Source organism: Mus caroli, unplaced genomic scaffold (assembly GCF_978045245.1).
Source record: "Mus caroli unplaced genomic scaffold, Mus_caroli_1 scaffold_11, whole genome shotgun sequence".
NCBI classification, from domain to species: Eukaryota; Metazoa; Chordata; class Mammalia; order Rodentia; family Muridae; genus Mus; species Mus caroli.
Genome location: NW_028227266.1, coordinates 62,562,211 through 62,580,649, shown reverse-complemented (window position 1 = coordinate 62,580,649; position 18,439 = coordinate 62,562,211). Strand labels below are relative to the sequence as shown.

Sequence of the window (18,439 nt, the reverse complement as noted above, 5' to 3'; positions counted from 1 at the left end):
TTTATTGGTTGTTTTTAATTGGTGGCAAGGACGGTGGTATAACCTAGGGAGATGTGAAGCCCAGCAGATATTAGGGATACGGTGGGCACGGACCACCCCACAAACCTCCTGGGAGCGCTTTGTCTTCTTGCCAGACTGGGGCATGTTTTGGTTCCTTCTTGGGATGGCCCACCCTGGGCATTGCGGTCAGAAGGCGGAGAGAGGGCAGGAGAAGACATTTCACTGTGTTCGTGCTTTAGCTGGATCCCGTGAGGGAGCGCACCACCGAGCTCCTGCACTTTGTTTTGACAGAAAATTGCTGATTCGAAGAAGCTTAAAGACATTTCTTGGGATTCCACCGCTCTCCACCTCCTCCGGACTCCAGCCAGCCCCCTTGAGGTCCAGTACCCCCCTCCCACACACACAAAATTACATGTTGGTCTCTAGGCACCCTGGCTGGGCAGAGAGCTCTGGAGGAAGGCATGGCAGACTGTGGCTGGGCCGAGCAAGGGAGACCGCCTTTGTTGAGGCTGTTTGTCTGGTGCTCAGAGAAGGCTGCCACCACCCTCTGGTGGCAGGAATGTGGGTGCCTCTGGGAGACAATGGGGGTGAGGGGCTGTCACCTGGGGGACCTTCTGAGACCCCTGTAGATGTCATTAGCTACAGCCAAAACCTGCTTAGCCTAGTGTTTAGGTTGTGGCGACTCTTCACTGTGTATATACACACCCCAGTTCCCATCATTCCTGTCTTGGAAGTTCTCTCCTTCCTGTGTACCCACTCCTCAGGTTATCAACTGCCCTGATTCTTCCTCCTCCTCCTCTTCCTCTTCCTTCCTCCTTCCTTTTCTTTGTATTTATTTACTGCAGTTTTAGGGGATGGAACCTGGGGCCTTGAACATGTAGCCCAGAACTCCTCACTGAGAGCTGCCGCCCAGCTTTGCTATTGCATGTCCCATCAGCTGTTCTGCCTATGGAGAACTTCACGGAAGCCTCTGCCCTTCAGTGGATTTTCTCTGTGTGACTCCCTTCTCCAAGCAGGTGCATTTAAGGGAGGTCCATTCTACTGTGCGTTTGGTGTTTGTGGAGTTGGTTGGTTCCTTTCTTTGCTAACTAACCGGTGTCCCTGCCAGAGCCACACCATCCCCCTGTTGGAGAACAGCTGAGTAGGACTCCCAGCAAGGGACTGGCAAGAGCTTGCTGGGACGTAGAAATTCAGAGCTGCACATTATAGCTACTTCCTCGGAGAGGACAGAGGCTGAGAAAGGAGGCAGTTAACTGATCCTGGCTAGAAGGCAGGGCTCCCAGCATTTCTCCTCCCACCCACCCCTCCCAGCGGGACCCATTGCTGGCTGGGAACTAGGCCAGGCCCTGAGCAGGCCAGGGATTGGGGAGGGGGGGGGAGAAGCGTGAGTTTCGGTCAGACCTCGGTCACCTTTGATGTTGCTCTGGTCTGACTCCCCCCGGTATTTATTTGCAATTAAAGAGATGGTTCCTAATTAGGCTGGTGGCTGTGGAAGATGACAGGGCCAGAGCTTTGGAACCCCAAAGAGAGAAGGCTCTTTCTACAAGACACTGTCCCTGATGAGTAGGGTAGGGTCATGTGGGCTCATGGGTACAGCCTGCCTGCTCTACATCACTGAAACACACCAGCGCACAGCATACAGGTCTCCACAAAATTGAGTTCTTGGAGCTTGTGAGCATTGAGCATGGAGCCACAGCTGGGCTCATTCTAGATCATCAGTGTTCTTTCCATCCCTTCTGTTACAGGGCAGGTTGGTCACCACAGGTGCCAGTCCAGGAACTAACCGAGGTGCTTTACAGAGAGCGTAAAGGGCCCTCCCACTCACGGTCCTCTTGGAGCACCTCGAAGCTTGAGTCCCCTTGCCTGGGTTGTTCTGACAGGCCTGGAGCCAGTGAGCAAGATGACGATCTCTTTCTGCGTATGCTTGATTTACTATTTGAGTTTCTAGAGAGTCCACAGTGGCCCCATGTGAGCAGAGCCCTCGATGACTGATAAGTCTCTTACAAAGGAAGAGAGGCGAGGCTTGGGTGCATGGAGAAGCTTGCCAGTCAGGTGGCTGCAGCCATGTGTTTACCTCATTCAAGGATTTTAAGTCCTAGTCCCAACTTTGCCATCTCTGATGGGTGGCCTCAGGCAAATCATTATAACCCAGGTGTCACCTTCCAGAGATAAGGCCACTGAGGTCCACTTGTGGAACCCACAGGTCCTCTCTAGACCAAGATTTCTTTAGTTTGTGTCAGGGGGAAATGTTTGAAAACATACCCACAGGATAAAACCAAGCAGATCTATCAGTACTGTGGCTACCCACCCCATTCCCATTTAAACGTGTGGCTTGGGCTTAGGTGTAGCTCAGTGGTTAGAGCTCCTACCAAGCAAGCCCAAAGGCCTGGGTTCACCCTCTCCCTCTCTCTCTCTCTCTCTCACACACACACACACACACACACACACACACACACACGGGATCGGGGGAGAGAAATACTCCCTCTAGGGAGTCCTGGGTATCCCTGCCAGATGAGGTGATCCTGGGCATCTCTAAAGCTGAGGGGGTTACCTTTAAGTCCTTGCCCACAACCCCTCCACTGTCCTCAGACCTGAGCCCACCTTCAGATCAGGCTTCCTGTGTGTAAGATACACAGACACTTGAGATGTGTTTTATTTCTTTTCTTCCCCTGCTTTAGTGTGTTCGCAGAGTCCTTGGGATATTTGCAGCCTTGGGGAAGGACCCCAATAGGCCTGAGGCCCTTTGTCCATATGTGGGGAATAGGCTATCCACAGAGCCACTGACCCACAGTAGGCACGTGGTCCAGACCCAGAGAGGATGCTGTTGTAAAGAGAGGACCTTACAGGGCAGCAGAATTTGGAAGCCAGTCAGCTTAATTTCCATAGGGGTGGAGATGGGTCTAGCCTGGACATCAGAGGCATACGGCAACATCCCTGTGAAGGATCCTGTGGCCAGGCTAGGAATCAAACAGGTAGCTGAGAGAAATGGTAAGCCCCACTGGACTCGTAGCTGCAAAGCCTTCTAGACATTGGCAAGAAGAAAGTGTTTCCTCCCTGCCTATGGCTCCTGTGCACACTCTCTGACTTGAAGCTGCTATTTTGACCTTGACACAAGGCTACTTTGTAACTAGTAGTCCCTTTCCTCAGTGAGACAGTGAAGTAAGCACCCACGGGACTCATAGGCTCTTACAGCAGTTGCTATTACAGATAGGGAAACTAAGGCTCAGAGAAGGGAAGTGACCAGCCCAGTGAAGTTTTAATGAGGCGCCTGCCTGACATTCTGCCCTTTTGGTAAACCTTTTATCTCCAAAAAATATTTACATTAGGATTCATAACAGTAGCAAAATTACAGTTAAAAAGCAGCAACGAAAATGTATGGTTGGGGGTCACCAGCACAGCGTGGGGAACTGGGTTAAAGGGTCTCAGCATCAGGACTGTTAAGAACTACTGGCCTGAGGATGGAGGAGAGCGCCCTCTAGTGTGGCTGGCTTGGGACCTGGGTGTAGCTCAGCAGGAGAGAAAGGGTACTGCATTTCATCATTGGCACCACACACACAAAAGTTTGCCCTCTCGGTGAGGCTGGCTCCAGAATTCTGGGGTGGGCAATCAGGAATTCCGTTCCCTCACCCATGAAGGCAGTGCCTAGCTCATAGAAGGGGCCCAGCGATGCCTGGTACCCACCCTAGCTCTGCTCCCAGCATCCTCAGGGTCCTGCACACAGCTTCTTGACCTCACTTGGCCTGGCTCACTAGAGGAAGTCTCACTGGCTGCGAGCAGTACCGGAAGCTCATGGCCAGTGGGCACGGCCTTGTTTTTCTGGCCCTCAAGTTTCCCAAGCCTGCGCCAGGTGGATGGGTATTGAGAGGAACAGTGGCTTGGCAGGATGGAGTTCAGGACTTTGCTGATCCTGCTCAACTGCCGTGGGCTTGAGCTATGTATGTGCACTCGCCAAGGGCACTTAGTTGGGGATAGCCAGGATCCCCTTGACTCCCCTCCTCAACTGTAGCTAGCTTTTGGCTGGTGTGAAGACTTGACTGTCCTCAGACTGAGGGACCTGTGGCTGGCTCCTGAGTGATGAACGGGCCTGTTCGTAGAGTCCCTGTGCAGTCCGAGGTAGCAGCCAGGCAGCCTTCTCTGTGTGAAAAGAGGGTTCAGGTCCATCTGGAGACTCAGGACTTAAGTGAAGGCTGCAGAGCTGGCCTCATGGCACTGGTAATGAATGATTGCTCATCCAAGGTTAGGTTGGTTGTTGGTCAAGTCCCCTGGGAGGAGCTGGGTGAACGTCAGTTCTGTGTTCAGAAGGCCCCGGCCAGAAGCAAGCATGGCAGATCATATAATTTCAGTGGGCAGCCATGGTGAGGTGGGGGCCCAAAGCAAAGATAGGATGCCAGAGACTTCATCTCAGAAGTGGGCTATGCCCAACAGCAAGAGCTCCAAGACTGCCTTCCAAGGCAGACTTGGCTATATCAGGTCCCCACATGTGTGAAACGCCCCCCCGAGTGGAGTGGGGCCATGTTTCAGGCCCATGCAGGTCACTGCTTTGCTATACAGCGGGGAAACTGAGATTAGAGTGGAGCAGGACACATCCCAGAACTAGACATCCATGCACATCCTTTAGAGAACAAAGCCCTCTTTTGTTGTTGTTGTTGTTTGTTGTTGTTTTGGTTTGTTTTTTTCTGAGACAGGGTTTCTCTGTGTACCCCTGACTGTCCTGGAACTCACTCTGTAGACCAGGCTGGCCTCGAACTCAGAAGTCCACCTGCCTCTGCCCCCCAAGTGCTGGGATCAAAGGTGTGCGCCACCACCACCCAGACAAAGCCCACTTTTTAAAATAGCACTTAACAGCCACAAGTAATGGTGCTCAGGGGTGGTTGTGGGCCTCAGGGAACCTGAAAGTCAGCTTGGTTAAGGAGCACAGGAAGTCTGAGGCAGGGGAGTGCCATCAGTGTTCTTCTGGGGGGGGGCGGAATGCTTGCCCAGGCTGGTTTGAAACATCCTGCATCTTCTGCCTCCTGAGTACCTGGGACAGCAAGTGCATGCCACCATGCCAGATAGCATTATGTATCAAAGGCTAGCAATGTGTGCAACCACACCTTCCTGTAAGATCCCAACCTCACTCCTGACCTGTGCTGGATCCAGCCCCTTGAGGGAGCTCTGTTGGGGTAAAGTCCTGGACTGAGGGGTCTGAATCACATTCCGGTTTGGCCTCTGTGAACCTTGGGCAGGTCATGATGACCTTGCAGACGGGGTCTTCTTAAATTGCTACACTTGCTTGGTAGATTGTAGGTTCTTTTTGTGTTTGTTGGTGTTTATCTCTCCTAGTTGTTGTAAAATTATAGTGGACAGGAGCTGGATGTGGTTCATATCTGTGTGTCCCAGGGGCTAGCACACAGTAGGCACTCTGGTTTGCATACTGTAGATTCATCATCCTATGTGGGGCGGAATGAGATGGTAAAGATGCTTGTTGCCAAACTTGAAGAGGTTTGATTCTCAGCGCACGCGCTCACCGCCTCCCCCCACCCCCATTAAAACGTAATTTTTTGAGAGAGAGAAATTCCCACTGTGTGCTAGATTATTTGGCAGCCTGGCACACAGTGGTTGCTCACATTCTGGTTGATCTTGGAAAACCTTGCCCAGCCTCCCCACCCCTCTGCACCAGCAATAACCTTGCCGTATCCTATGCTTGCGTTGCAGATGCCAGCATGTCTCCGGATGCCACCAAGCCGAGCCACTGGTGCAGCGTGGCGTACTGGGAGCACCGGACACGCGTGGGCCGCCTCTATGCGGTGTACGACCAGGCTGTCAGCATCTTCTACGACCTACCTCAGGGCAGCGGCTTCTGCCTGGGCCAGCTCAACCTGGAGCAGCGCAGTGAGTCGGTGCGGCGCACGCGCAGCAAGATCGGTTTTGGCATCCTGCTCAGCAAGGAGCCAGACGGCGTGTGGGCCTACAACCGGGGCGAGCACCCCATCTTCGTCAACTCCCCGACGCTGGATGCGCCCGGAGGCCGCGCCCTGGTCGTGCGCAAGGTGCCACCGGGTTACTCCATCAAGGTGTTCGACTTTGAGCGCTCAGGGCTGCTGCAGCACGCAGACGCCGCTCATGGCCCTTATGACCCGCACAGCGTGCGCATCAGCTTCGCCAAGGGCTGGGGACCCTGCTATTCGCGACAGTTTATCACCTCCTGCCCCTGTTGGCTGGAGATCCTACTCAACAACCACAGATAGCAATGTGGCTGCCACTGTGCCGCAGCGTCCTCCAACCTCTGGGGAGCCAGCGCCCAGAGACACCACCCCAGGGACAACCTCGCCCTCCCCCCAGATATCATCTACCTAGATTTAATATAAAGTTTTATATATTATATGGAAATATATATTATACTTGTAATTATGGAGTCATTTTTACAACGTAATTATTTATATATGGTGCAATGTGTGTATATGGAGAAACAAGAAAGACGCACTTTGGCTTGTAATTCTTTCAATACAGATATATTTTTTTCTTTCTTTCCCTCTTTCCTTTTTTAAAGAGAATTATACAGTAGAACTAGGTGGAAAGCCTAGGTTTGGTGTATGGTTTTTTAAAAAATATTAATGCCCAGACCAAAAAAAACAAAAAACAAAAAAAACTAATACCAGTCACTCTTGATAATAAAGTGTTTGCATTATAGTTTTTTTCTTTCTTACAAAGAACCTTCAGGGCTTCAGTGGGCTTTTGGGGCCAAACTGAACTTGGCTTCAGTATTTATTGAGTCTGAAGCAGAGGGAGTCAGCAGGAAAGGGAGCTGACAGGGTATGGTGGGATATGCCTGTAATCCCAGAACTGGTTGGGAAGGGGAGACTGGAGGACCAGTAGGTCAAGGCTATCCCAGCTATGTCAGAGTTCTGGGCTACAAAACAAAGGAAAGATGTGGGGGATATATTTATACATAAGAACCAGATAAGGGTTTATTCTTCCTTGCCTATGGCTGGGGTGTGTCCACTAGATGGGGGAGGGGTGAGGAAGTGCATGCCTGTCGGATTAGGGAGGCTCCTACCACGTCCCAGTCTGATGGGAGAGGCTCTGGTCCCTGCCTCCCATCTCAGAGCTCTGAGCAAACTAGAAAATACCATCTCTCCCCACAGTCTGGGGAAGAAAGAATGGAGGCCTACTTTCCAATCTCACACCCAGGAGTGAGGCTTCTTTTAGGACCTTAATAGGATACAAACACATACACCTACACATACCACACTCAAGAATCTACCACATGAGCTGTGTTAAAGGTATATGAAAGGCAGGGAGTATATTTCTGATTCAAAAATCGGACATGTTGCCGTTCTAGATGGAGGAATGGCTAAGTCATGATAGAGCTGGTGGTCCAGTGATCCATCACACTGTAGGACCAGAGTTATATGAGAGCAATTTTCTGGAAGATACCCTCACAGAAGGGCTCTGAGACCTCTGTAACTTAACACACTGCATCAAGCTTTAAGTCACCACTGTTCCTCACTGCCCACTATGGCTGTGGGCTACGGGATCTGTTCCATGTCCACCCACAGGGCCGTTTCCTCTATAAAGGGTCTGCCCCTCGGAATTCTCATGACAAGGCTTTCCCAGAGCCCACCGTTCCTGGGACTGACCTAGCGGGAAGCTTCTGACTTGCACGATCACCAGGCCTCTTACACTTCCTACTGATCACATAAACCCTTTCTACTTGTACGTGTGGTGGCTACCAGAGGATGCAGGTGGCACAGGGCAGGTGACAGGTGTCATAGATCACTTAACTTTGTTTCCCAGTGTTATTTGCCTATTGACTGTCTCTACCTCTTGTTATCCTGTCCCCATGCCAAAGGTCACACTGGTGTCCCTAGGCTGACCACAGTTGATTCTTCCAGGATCTCTCAGCTGAGGCCCTCTCTTAGAGACTCCAGCCTCTCTCTCTCATGTGCTGCCCTGACCTGATGTTGCTTAGTGTAGGCATTAGTGAATCCAGGAATGAGTTCTGTAGGGTGCCGAGATAAAATCGGACACACCTTTCAGCTCTGTCTCGCTCTGTCATGAGACAAATGCCAAGATAGCAGTGAGAGGTGGAGCCATGAATTTGGAGTGGGTGAGATCAGGACGCAGGGAAGGGGCCTTTTCATAGGCTTGTACTCTGGAGCGAGGCTGCCGGCTCATAGCCAGAGTAACTAAGACAGCAAACCTGGAAAGGGAGGCTGGGACAATGACATAAAATACCAGGTTGATACTCTATGGGTAGTGGGAAGGTGGCTGGGTTCTAAATGGATCCATTTGGTAATTAGCACCGGACTTAGTTTTATTGATGCATTTCTTTACCTTGGTGTGTGTATGTCTCTCAGCGTATCAATCGAGGCATCCATGTAGAGGTCAGAGGTCAACTCTCAGGAGGAGGTTCTCTGCTGTTGTCATATGGATCCCAGCCATCCAAGTTATCGGCCTTGGCAGCAAGCGCCTTTACCTACTGAACCATCTCGTTGGCCCTGAACTGGGCTTTCTTCCTCCCCCCACCCACCCCCACCCCCAAACGGTTTCTCTGTATAGCCCTGGCTGTCCTGGAACTCACTCTGTAGACCAGGCTGGCCTCGAACTCAGAAATCCGCCTGCCTCTGCCTCCCGAGTGCTGGGATTAAAGGCGTGCACCACCACGCCTGGCTGAACTGGGCTTTCTTAAAGATCATTGGTAGGCACCCGGCTGCAGGAGGGGACTGAGCCCAACCCATCACATCCGGGCTTTCAGAGAAAATAGAAGTTGTTTACTCCCCATGCTAGGAAATGGACATGACGGTCACTGTTCTCCATCCTCTGGGGACAAAAGGCACACTGACACCTCTGTGTCATGGCTGAGCCCACACAATGCCTAAGTCCTCGGTGGTTTTAAAGATTAAGGAGGCCCGAAGCTGCCTTTTCCTTTCGAATTACATCTGTCTGTCTGTTTTGTGTATGTGTGTGGAGGCCCAGGACTCATCTTTGGCCATTCAGGTTCCAGGTCATGAGGATGACCACTGTATCGTCAACCAGCTGAGCCATCTCACCTGCTCTTTGCCTGCCTTTCTTCCTGAGGGTCTGGGTTCTGCTCCTGCCCCTCAGGTTCCCGGTGAGGATGGTGAGGATCCTGAAGCTGGTTGAGTTGTTAGGTTGGCCATCTTGGGCAGCAGCTCCCTCTAGCTCAGTACCCAGCAGTGACATCCTGCTTACCCCACCCCCACCCCCAGACCACCCAGGATCTGGTGACGAATGCTCCAAGGACACACTTGTAAACAAAGCCCAAGTCCTCTGGAGCACTGCGAGCCTGGTCCCTGCTGGCCCTAGGAAGTGAGGTAGGTGGGAGGTACTGTCTGCAAGCAGAAGCTCAGGCAGCCTATGCCCCAAGGGGACCTCTGAAATGGAGTAGGTTTTTGAAAAGGGATAATACCTTCAGAGGGTTCTTTCTGCTTAGCACACCCCTTCATCATGCCTGGCTCTTCCTCTGCCTCTGTCTCTGGGAATATGTGAGAGTTAAGGTTAGACCACTGATCTAGGAATGAGAAAAGCACACTGGAGTTAGTGAAAAGCACACTGGTTAGTGGCCATTGTGAATATTTTTTGGGTCCTAAGTGAGTCAGTGGGAAATTCAGAGAGGGAGTATGAGTGGCCTGAGGTCACACAGCATAGGCACACTTCTAGGGAGTTGCTAGTACTGCAAAGCTCTTAGTCCTCCAGCCTACACATGACAGGGGCCTAAACACTCCAACTGCCTCTGGCTGTAGCTGCCTTATTCTAAGTGACCTTGGAGCAAGTGACATACTGTCTCTGCTTTGGTTGCCTCATCTGTAAAGGTGGGCTTGGCTAGTACGGGGGTGGGGGTGGGGACCGTGACGGGGACGTGAACTCATGCTAGTGACAGTCAGAACCAGCAGACACTGAGGGTTCAGTGGTGTTCCCGGGGAACATGAGTGTCAACCCAAGGAAGTAAGAAAATCCTGGGTTTAGTTACTCAGCAAGTGGGAGAACTTGAAGCCAGACCTGTCACTTTCTGGTGACCCCAGCCAGTGCCTAGTCATGGATACGCAAGCCTGTTTTTCCTCCAGTCCATTCTCTACCCAGAATGCCCAGGTCCCACCAGCAGCCGGAGTGTGCTTCCTCCGTGGTTCAGGGCTGATTCCCTTCCCTAAGGATGTTGGGCAGCCTTTACAGTGGCTTGCTGGGGGAGGGAACCTGGCACTGCCTGCCTCTCACATTCCCCCATCACCAGCTGCTGCCTGCTCCTCAGGCCCTGTCCTCATCTCTCCAGCCAGCCTACCCCATCCAATGCTCTGACCATTGGCTCTAAGCATCTCCCTTCCCCCATGGCTCAAGGCTAGCCCAGTCCTGGGGCACAGGAGACAAATCTGAGATGTTTATAGAACGAAAGGGTCACAGAGAGCATGGGTGTGGGTGTATTTAATAAACTCTATGGGAACACGCAGCTTCCAGAGGGGTCTGTTTACTAAGATGGTGACAGCCCCCAGCTGGCTCTCCCTATAATTACTAAGGCTACTCACCCTGCCCCCGGCTTAGGGACTCAGAACCTTTTAGCTTTTTAGAAGTCCGTGGAGATGGGACTCTAGAATGCAGGTTGGGTCATGCCAGTGCTGGGAAGGTCCCCAGGGTCTTCCAGTTCTATTTCCATGACAGAACTGAGGATGAGAGAGGGTGAGGTGCTCACAGGGACCACACAGCAGGGCAGTGGCAGAGGAAGGCCAAACCTGGAGCACAGGTGAGACTGGCACCAACCTAAGCAGGGCCTTGGACCAACAAGGAAGGCAAGGAAGGCAGGTCAGGAGTTTGAGTTTTACTTTTAGTAAAATATATGTAGCAAATCTTTCTCTGTGTGGGTGTATGCATGCATATGCATGTATATGTATGTATATGGTGTCTGTGCATTTGTGCATGTATGTACATGCATATATGTGTGACTGTGCATATGCCTGCATACATGTGTGTGTGTGTACACGTGTGTGCATGTGCACTTGTGCAGGCAGGTATGCATACATGTTGTATTTGTGGAGGTCAGAGGTCAGTCTCAGGTGTGATTTCTCAGGAGCCATCCACTTTATTTTTAAGGTAATCGTCACTCTGTGTGTGCACAGGCTCTGCTTTCCAGGTAGGGAATGTGGAGATCAGAGGACGCACTGTGGGGCCTGTCCTAGACAGCCTTAGAGGGTGATGCCAGGAGAATCTTACATAGCTCGGGAGCAGCAGAGGACTCACAGCCGCATCATAGTGGTCCTGAGACTGCTGCTCCGCCCTTTATCTCTTCGCTGCAACTCCACTTCTGAACTCCACTTTCTGCTGTTGCTAAATATTCAGACCTCTGGTTCAGGCCCTGGGACTCCAGGCCAAGCTCTGCCTCCAGCCAGGTGGGCGACCTTCAGCAAGTCACTCAAGATCCTGAGCCTCAGTTTCCTATCTCCTCAGAGGGAGAAGAGCAGAGCCTCGTGCCCAGGGCAGCTCGGAAGGGGCGAGCTTTACCAGAGTGGGTGTTTGGGAAGAGCTGAGACAGTCCTGGCCACAGCGAACAGTGATTAGTATTTGTTTTTAAAGTTTTTGTTTACCGTCAGGGTTTTGTTTTAGCTAGTTCTGTTTAAATAGCATATTTATTGTAAATGTTTATTTTTAACAGTTTTGCTTTCAGTTTCCCATCAATGAGCAACAAACAAAATGTTGCTCTTGGAATGTCAAGAAATGTACACTCAAGCACACACACAAACATACCCACACAACACATACACACAAACATACCCATACAACACACATAGGCACAACACATTGACACATACACATATATACACACACAAACATACCCATACAACACATACACACTCACACACAAATATACCCACACACAAACACACACACACACACAACACACATACACACACACATACAAACACAAACATACCCATACAACACACACTCAGACATACTCACAGACACACACACATACACAACACACACACCATGCCCTACCTCCACCACGAATGTACTTGTCAATGGCCCAACATACACTTTCATTAACACTTTAATGGAAATACATTTGCTCATAAATTTGTATGGGTGAAAACCAAAACCTTCCAGAAGAGCCCATTCGCTGTGGACCTCATAGATGGTCTCAGTCAGTGGTTCTCAGCCTGTGGGTCGAGACCCCATTAGGGGTTTGAGTGATCTTTTCACAGGGTCACCTAAGACCATTGGAAAGCACAGGCTTTTATTTACATTATGATTCATAACAGTAGCAAAATTGTGGTTATGAAGTAGCAATGACAATAACTTTATGGTTGGGGTCACAACATGAGGAATTGTATTAGAGGGTCACAGCATTAGGAGGGTTGAGGACCACTGCTCTAAATCAAGTCTTTTTTACGTGTTGGAGGCAGGCCCTTTTCTCTAAGGGAGAACAGAGAGTTTAACAAGTCCTGGCCATGATGACAATTATTTTGCCTTGAGGGATCACTTGCTCTGTGCTCCGCCTTGACTTTTGGATCTGGACTGTACACTTGGTGGCTAAGAGGGTTGAGGTCTGACGCCTGCCTGCTTCAGCAGCCTGGCTGTGAAGAACAATCGATCGGAGGGGCAGAAGGCTCCTGAGGCTGACCCTGGAGGGAATGAGAGGTCCCTGAGAGGCCTGGAATGAGCAACGTGACAGCCTGGGCCCAGGTTCCCTGCCGGCTTCCCTCTTGGGCTTTGCAAGCATGTTAGTTGGCAGAAGGCATGAGGCAGTTCTCTACGGGAATACTGACACCAGACTTCCCTTCTACAGATGGGAAGAGAGGAGGCTCACTCAGGCTGCTGAAGCTTGCTTAAGGAGGTGAGGGGCAGAGGCAGCGCTCTTTTGGCATGACTTCTTTTTCAGCTCCTAAAGTTTTTATACAATTGACTCTTGTCTTCAGGGAAGCCAATACTTTGAGGCTGGACCTGAGCAGAAGTGACCCCAGAATCTTCCACCAAGCATAGAATACCCAAGTGGCAGACAGTGAGGTGCCTCTCCTAACTAACTTCTTTCTGTCATTTACAAACAAGATTCTTGGGCTGGGGGGTGGGGGGTAGCACAGTTGGTAGAATATCTGCTTACTGTAAGAAAACCCTGGGTTTCATGGGTACCAAGCACTTTAACTGGATGTGGTGGTGCGCAGCGGAAATCCTGGCATTTGGGAGAGAAAGGCAGGAAGATCAGGACTTCAAGGTCATCTTCAACTGCACGACAAGTTGAGGCCTTGTCTCAAACTTTTTAGAAAAAAAAAAACATAATATTTAAAAATTATTATTATTGTGTACACGAAGTGCTTGTGGGGGTAAGAGGACAGCTCTGTGGAGTTGGTTCTCTCCTCCCATCTTTACACGGGTTCTGGGGAATCCGACTCAGGCCCTTGACGTCAGGAACCATGACGGAGGAATCCGTCCTATGTGCTTATACTGAGCCAGACAACCACAGCCTTGGAGAGCGTGGCTGTGCCTGTGCAAAAGAACAGTCACGCGTTTTCTTGACTGTTTATATCCCCTCGTGGACAGTGGAGAAGGTTAGAAAACTGTCATCTGGTCTTCCAGCCACTCCCTGACACCTACAGAATGCAACCCTGCCTATTGCAAGAAGCCTGGGGAGGGGCTGGAGTTATGTTATATCATCTACGAGGGATATGGGAAGCTCTCATCCCTGTTGGGTAGACTTCCCAGGTGTCTTACAGAGCAGAGTGAATTTTAGTGGAATCATGTTCTGATCTGTTGGTGGGACATAAAAAGGAGGGCCAGACATTAGCAGCACTACCTTATCTGCTAAGCCCTCTTACCTGCCTTGGGTACAGCCTTTAGAGAGAGTTAGCATAGATGCAACTTTTATAAAAATAAACATCAGTTGGATATGATAGCACACACCTCTAGTCCCAGGACTCAGGAAGCAGAGGCAGGTAGATCTCTGTGGGTTCAAGACCAGCCTGATCTACAGAGTGAGTTTCAGGGCAGCTAAAGCTACATAAAATAAGAAAGAAAGAAAAAAATCAGCAAGTGAAAAAAAAAGTAAGTAGCTAAATGGAAAATTTTACTTTTTTAAAGAACATAAGTATTCGTTGAAATGGGGATATTGTTGGGTTTTTTTTTAAGATTTATTTTAATTATCCGTTGTGTGTATGAGAGAAAGACAGACAGAGATAGAGAGACAGAGAGTGTGAGCGTTGTATGCGTGTAAGTCGTGCGGGCACATTGCATAGGTGTGTGTGAGAAAGCCTGTGTATGTTCATGTGCATGTATGTGTGTGTGAGTGCGGATGCTGGTGCTTGTGTGGTTATGAGTGCCTGTGTGTGCGTATTTGTGTGTGCGTGTTTGTGTGTGTGTGTTTGTGTTGGTGCCTCTGGAAGCTGAATCCAGGCCCTCTGCAAGAGCAGCAAGTGCTCTAACCCCTGAACTCTCCCTCCAGCCCTGAGACTGTGTGCTTTTCTTGCTTGTCACTTGTGTTAACTGTATGTAAAATGTCTTCATTACGTTAAGACTTGAGTATTGGAATGTAGCATGGAACTCGTGAGCTTGCGTGTCATCTGCAGTGAGAGAGCATGGCTAGATCCATTCCTCTCATGCGTCATTGCTTCTTTCAAATTTCCCACACCAATCATGTATTATCTTTATCACAATTATCTCCCTTATACATCATAATCATAAGCAGAGATTCTCTGTGAGAAATGCCAACCAAGAAGCGCTGGTGTTGAACCTCAATTAAACACTTTTAACGGCCACTCTTCTGCTTAATTGAAGTTTATTCTGTGAAGTGATGATAAACAATTCTCCCGTGGGTGACGCTGAATAACATACGATGGAACACATGTGTTCCCTGCAGCGCTCCTTCGAGGCTCTGAGACTCCTGGATATCAGTCAAACAGAACGGGGACAGTCCAGTCCGTGCATACCTGTTGTGGCTTTAGGTGCGTCTCTGTCCTCCAGGGCTGCATGTGACATCCTTGAAAGCACAGGCCACAGCATGGCTTTTCGTCTGACCTTCTGCTCTGTGGTTCAGTGGACATCAAGGGGATCTGACCAGACAACAGGGGACAAAAGCCTCCACAATCCATGTGGGGTGGTAGAGAGCACAGCAGATCTCCAACTTTCACAGAAAGCCTCCTGGCTGCTCTGTCTGGGACATGGTGTCCTGGAAAATGAGGTGTTGTTTTTCCCAGTGCCCTGCAGCCTGCCCTTCTCAGCCAGCAGTGGAGCTGGCCATGACTTGACACCTTCTTGGAAGAAGTAAGGCGAGGCCTGTGCTCTCCAGCCTTTTGGTCACTGGACCCGTAAGTGGTCGGCTTATGCAGAGGACAGAAGCACAGTGTAGATTAAGAAGTTGGGAGAGCCAGGAGGCTTCTCTGGGCAGGAGGTTTCCTGGATCAGAGGTTCTCAAAGCTGGTTCCTGAGCCAACAATATCAGTAGCACCCGAGAACGGACCACAGCACAGATACTCTGGGTCCACTCCAGACCTGACTCAGAGGAAAAGCACGGGATGGGCATATATAACCTTAATACACACCTTTAATCCCAGCACTTGGGAGGCAGAGGCAGGGAGATTTCTGAGTCTGAGGCCAGCCTGGTCTACAGAGTGAGTTCCAGGACAGCCAGGACTACACAGAGAAACACTGTCTCAAAACAACAACAAGTTGTTTGGGAGAGTAGAACAGCACAAACTGAGGCAAGTCTCACAAATTGTCCTAACACCTGAGGCCAGACCCTACAACGATGTTTCAAAAGAGTGGTGGTGGTAGTGGTGGTGGTGGTGGTGGTAAAGATGGTGATAAACAATGAATGCTTATGAAGCTCCCGTCGTGTCTGTCATTGCATTCTTCTGTTTCACCCTATTATACCCATTTTACAGATGGTAAAAGTGAGATTCAGCCATGTAAGACAAAAATCCATTCCTATCCAGATACCCAGTGAGTTGGTGGCAAACTGGAAGTTCAAATCTGAGGTATTCTACCTTCAAGCTAATACCTAGAAGCTCTTTCATGGCTTGCATTCTCAATGAGGACTCTTCTGTCTGAACATGTGGTGCTGGGAATTGAACCTTGGGCCCTGCACAGATGAGGTAAGTGCTCTACTGGAGCTATGTCTCAGGTGCTCTCATTAAATCTTCAGGATGGTCTCTGAGTGTGTATTGGGGGAGGGGTAATTATCCTCATGTTGAAAAGTTGAGAAAACTGAGGCTCAAGGCTTGTTCAAGGTGACGCTGAGCCACAGAAAGGGACTTTTCAGAAAGCCATGCTGAACCACGACTCCGTAATCAGAGGAGAGAGGAGGAATGGGGTGGGGCTGCTAGATGCACAGGCTACACAGGTCATGCTTGCAGCAAGAATACTTTCATTTCTCAGTGGTGTCTGTCAGTCTGTTCCCAAGGAGATGTGACTATAAATCTGGCCTGGCATCCTACTGGTACCGAACCTCCCTGCCAGGGTAATAACATTAAGATTCTAGAGTGAGCAGGGGATGTGGCTCAGCCAGTAGAGTGCCTGGATTTGGTTCCCAGGACTGCATAAAACTGGGCATGGTGGTACACATCTGCAATCCTAATAGCCAGATGGTGGAGGCAGAAGATCGGGAAGTTAAGGTCACCCTTGGGTTTGTGGTCTATTTGAGATACTGTTTGTTTGTTTGTTTGTTTGTTTCTAGAATGAAACCCAACTAAGACAATCTCTCAGTGTCTTCATCTAGATGGCCAGGGCAGGGGAAGGCAGGGATTCAGGCATGCATCATTACAAGAGTCCTCCCCAGATCAGAGTGCATTCCGGCTTTGAGCTCCACTCCTACTCCCAGCTTATACTTCCTTCACTCTGAGCCAGAGCACAAATGGGCAGAGGCCACTCACTGTCTGTCACTCTGGTGTCACTGCGTTCTTCCAGAGTCTCCAGAGGGATTCCTCTGAATAGGAGGTGACAGGGCCAGTTTCTTTCTCCCACAGCCCTACCCAGCCCCCCAGAAGACAGGAAGGTGACTCAGCCCAGCCCCCTCCTCAGGCACCCACTCACTCTGGAAAAGGAGGATGGTTTTCATTTCTTCCCTCCCTCACACACCAGTTTCAAGTGTTCTCGCTGATATCTCCAGGCTGTGTCTCCCATGAGCCTCTGTGGTTCCGGCCAGAGGTCTTAGACTACCCTGTCCTGGGGCAAGGTCGACTATCAGGGCAGGCTATATGGCCCTACTGTGTATAAAGGAGGGAGAGGTGAACCCCCAGAGGTGCCTGCCTACCCCTATTATATTGGCTTCTTTTAAATTGAAACACATAGCACATTGATTACACAATAGACCACAGCTATTTCATGGATCGAATTAAGTTTTATTTGGGCAAATTACAACCTTCCCTACAGTTGTGCCTTTGTGAAACCATTCCTTTTTAATAAAACCAAGCATTTCTGGGACTGGCCTTCCTGAACCAGAGGTCTATAGTGGGTTGGAGACTAAGGCTAGGGCTGGTATGAGGATGGGAGGGTGTGTGTGTGTGTGTGTGTGTGTGTGTGTGTGTGTGTGTGTGTTTATGTGTGTGGAGTGTGTTTATGTGTGTGGAGTGTGTGGTTATGTGAATGTGCCTGTGTGAATGTGCATGTATGAGTGTGTGCACAAATGTGTATGAGTGTGTGTTGTAAGTGTGTGTGAGTGTGTGTGTGAATATGTATGAGTGTGTGGTGTGTGTGTGTGCATACATTCTGTGGCAGGAACCCTTGGGACCCCTCTAAGGAATAGATTTGGCCATCCCTGCCCTTATCTTCCCCATCCTTGGTTGCCATGGAAACCTTGAGATAATTTTTCATTAAATGAGAAGAAAGTGGCAGTGGTGGCAGGAAAGCATTTCCTGGAATCTGGAGGAAGCATGAGTCATTAGCCTGCTAAGGGAGTCCTGTGTGGCCACCTTCGCCTGGCCCAGGAGGCCTGGATTGCAGCGCCAGCCATCAAGGCCTCACCAGGCCCAGGCCAGGCCCCAATTGACACGCCTGCTGTCCAGGCTGACACAGGCTCCAGGAATGCAAACAGAGCTGGGTGGAGGGGCCTCCTGAGAGCCAGGATGCTGGACCAGGCAGGAGGCGGCAGGCCTGTGGGAGAGGCCTGCACAGGGGCCTTGGGCCTTGGACAATGTCATGTTGTTGCCACCCAGGCTGCCCGATAAGGCTCCTGCCTCCTGATGTGAGGAGAGCCGGTGCTGCAGGCTCTGGTCTTCAGGAATTTCTGGGAAGGAAGTTCCCCAGATCAGAGATTCTCAAAGCTGATCCCTGAGCCAGCATCATCCGTGATACCTGAGAAAGGATCAGAAGCCCTGATGTCCTGGGAAAAGCAGGGGCTGGCCATACATGCCTCAGCAGTAGCACACATGCCTGGATCGAAACCGAGGGAGAGCCTACTATCTTAGCAAGTAGTGATGTGCAATGCTCACTTCGGGGGACAACAATGCTTAATAAATTACCT

The 18,439-nt window shown here is 50.3% G+C and overlaps 1 protein-coding gene across 1 annotated transcript in view; it reads left to right on the top strand.

Moving 5' to 3' along the window:
* The window catches only part of Smad6 (SMAD family member 6), a 69,538-nt gene extending 63,032 nt beyond the window's left edge, over positions 1 to 6,506 (top strand). Inside the window, exon 5 of the mRNA XM_029481554.2 lies at positions 5,695 to 6,506. Within this exon, the coding sequence (XP_029337414.1) occupies positions 5,695 to 6,227 (533 nt within the window). The 3' untranslated portion in view covers positions 6,228 to 6,506. The remainder of the gene's footprint in view (positions 1 to 5,694) is intronic.
* Positions 6,507 to 18,439: the final 11,933 nt, after the last annotated feature.